General features: G+C 57.3%; 1 protein-coding gene across 1 annotated transcript in view; it reads right to left on the minus strand.

Moving 5' to 3' along the window:
* Positions 1–48: 48 nt before the first annotated feature.
* Positions 49–2,799, minus strand: part of LOC102242713 — a 3,051-nt gene continuing 300 nt past the window's right edge. Inside the window, exons 2-3 of the mRNA XM_005860744.2 lie at positions 2,717–2,791; positions 49–152 (exon numbers count right to left, since the gene is read on the minus strand). Coding sequence (XP_005860806.2) covers positions 49–152; positions 2,717–2,791 — 179 coding nt within the window. The remainder of the gene's footprint in view (positions 153–2,716; positions 2,792–2,799) is intronic.

Raw genomic sequence — 2,799 nt, forward strand, 5'->3', positions numbered from 1 at the left:
GCGGGGCCCCACCTGCTCCCCTGGCGGCTGAGCCCCGACCTGCCGGCCTCAGAACAGCCTGGGAACCTCGGGGTTGACTGTCTCCTGAGCAGCTGCGTCCTCGTAAAGCGAGTTTAGTAGTTTGGTGGCTGCGTCGCAGCCTCTGTTCTGTGCTCAGACCCGGGATGCGAAGGCGGGTCAGCGGCTTCAAAGGCATCGGCCCTCAGCCCACACCCCGCCCTCCCTCCGCGTGGGCACAAGCGCGTCCACCCAGCAGTGACACCGCCAACACCCCCTCCATGTCCACGCTCTCCCCCTGACCAGCACCAATGACCCCTCCCCGCCCACCCCCCTCCCGGGTGCGCCGCTGGCTTTGATGATGTTTCCCGCACAACTTCATCGGCCGCGCTCCCTGCTAACGGGCATCCCACGGAAGCAAAGGCCACGGTGACGTCACCTGTGCGGGGAGAGGGCACGGGCTCGGAGCAGAGCTGGCTCCGGAAGCATGTGTGTGAATTAAAGCCCAGCACCGCCTGCCCGCGCTCTGGGAGGAGGGAGAACGAGAAGGGCCGGCCTCGGCTTCCTCCGTGCGGGACAGACGCAGCCCCGAGTCTCCCTCGCCCTGTGGTTGCCCTTTGGAAGGCCTGGGGGCGTGTCCTTCTGATGACCTTGAAAGTGATGTCTCCTATTGCTGCCAAATGAGACACGATGGCACGCTCAGCCCACGGGAAGCGTCGTGTCATCAAAGTCCTTGCTGACCATAAACTCCACATAAAAGTAATTGGGTTTAAACATTAGGACCTGTGTCGCCGAGGTTTTTTTTAATTGATGTCAGAGAGGAAGGGAGAGGGAGAGAGATAGAAACATCAATGATGAGAGAGAACCATAGACCAGCTGCCTCCTGCACGCCCCCCACTGGGCATTGAGCCCCCAACCCGGGCCTGTGTCCTGACCGGGAATCGAACCCTGACCTCCTGGTTCAGAGGTTGACGCTCAGCCACTGAGCCACGCCGGCCGGGCAACTTTGAGGGAAGGACTATTTCTCTCTCTGTCCCCAAACCTGAGGACAGTGCTGAGCGCTGTGCTGTGGGCGTGTCTGGGGAGGGAGCCCCTCGGGCAGCAGCCAGCTCCTCCGCGGAGTCTCCATCCAGGTGTTCATAGGCCTCACGGCGTGACCTGGCGGCCAGAGCCCAGACAACCCCACACACAGGTACATGGGCTCCCTGGGCCAGTGGTCGGCAAACCGCGGCTCTCGAGCCACATGCGGCTCTTTGGCCCCTTGAGTGTGGCTCTTCCACAAAATACCACGTGCGGGGCGCGCACGTACGATGCGAAGTTGACTTAAAACTTTAAGTAAAGTTTATTAAGTTAATTTTAGGGAACGCTGTGGAGTGAAAGAAGATGTAGTGTCGAGGATTGAGAAAGGCATGCTGAGATGGTTTGGACATAGAGAGAGGATGAACGAAAGGAGACGGATGAAACAAGTGTACAAGACGCATGTGGATGGGAGAGTTGGAAGGGGTCGACCTCAGCGAACGTACCTCCATCAGATTGAGGACGTTTTTAGCAAAGGCCAGCTTAGGAGGACCCTATTGAATTTAATAACAATGTACCACCTATATAGTTTAAGTTTAAAGAATTTGGCTCCCAAAAGAAATTTCAATCGTTGTACTGTTGACATTTGGCTCTGTTGACTAATGAGTTTGCCGACCACTGCCCTGGGCCGACGCAGTATTCAGGGCCCGGGAAGCAGCGAGCAGGTCAGTGAACAACCACTGAGCATCCTCCACAAAACAGGCAGGTGCGATGAGCATCTCACCCAGGAACGAACGAGCCTTCACTCTAACGGGGTATTTGGCTTCGGCAAAGCAGAGTCCCAGCCAGCGAGACAAGAGGTGCTTCTAGGTGCCGACTCCGTAACATCGCAGGGGCTTTCGATGCCACTGTCGTTCCAAGAATAAGAGTCTCCTGTCAACACAGCGCACGTGTCCCCGAGGGGAAGAAGGCGGGGAACACCCCTTCTACCAAAGGGGGAAACGCTGTGTTTTAGCTGCTGCTTCTTTCTGTGGCCAGACCTTAGGGACCCCTAAGAACGAGACTCGTGGCCAAGTCCATCCACTGGGAACTCTTCCAACAGCCAGAGGTTCAAACCTCTCGGGCTGAGCTCTGAGCAGGGGCGGGGGAGGACGATGGGACTGTCACTGATGAAGGCGGGGCCGTCTCCTGGCGCCCGGCAGCTGGGAGATGGTCCTACTTATAACCAGCCCAGAAGCACACGGACACTGTCAGCATCTTTGGGTTCGATCTAGGAGTTCTTTTTAAAACGCATTTGCATTGATTTCAGAGAGGAAGGGAGAGGGAGAGGCATCCATGATGAGAGAGAATCATGGATCAGCTGCCTCCTGCACACCCCCTACTGGGGATGGAGCCTGCAACACAGGCCTGTGCCCTGACCCGGAATTGAACTGGTTCATAGGTCGATGCCACACCGGCCGGGCATATTTAGGGCATTTTAATGACATTTTAAATATTGAAATCTTAAAAATAAAGAGACAAAATGTGAGGCGTCCCCGTCCCCATGCACTGCCTGAAGTCAGAAGAAGACCTGGGTCAAGGCGCCCAGACAGGCGGGAACTGGTGACGGGCTAACGCGTGAGAGCAGGAGAGGAACCACCAGGACACAGGGGTCATGCAGAAAGAGTGAGGTTTATTAGAGACGACAGCGCAACCCTCCTACCCGCCCGGGTGCCAGCAGGGACGCCGGGGAAGTCACCCAAGAGCCAACCCTGCGCTTCGCTGCCCCGCTCCCGGCCTGGAGGG

The sequence above is a fragment of the Myotis brandtii genome, unplaced genomic scaffold (assembly GCF_000412655.1).
Source record: "Myotis brandtii unplaced genomic scaffold, ASM41265v1 scaffold139, whole genome shotgun sequence".
Classification (NCBI taxonomy): domain Eukaryota; kingdom Metazoa; phylum Chordata; class Mammalia; order Chiroptera; family Vespertilionidae; genus Myotis; species Myotis brandtii.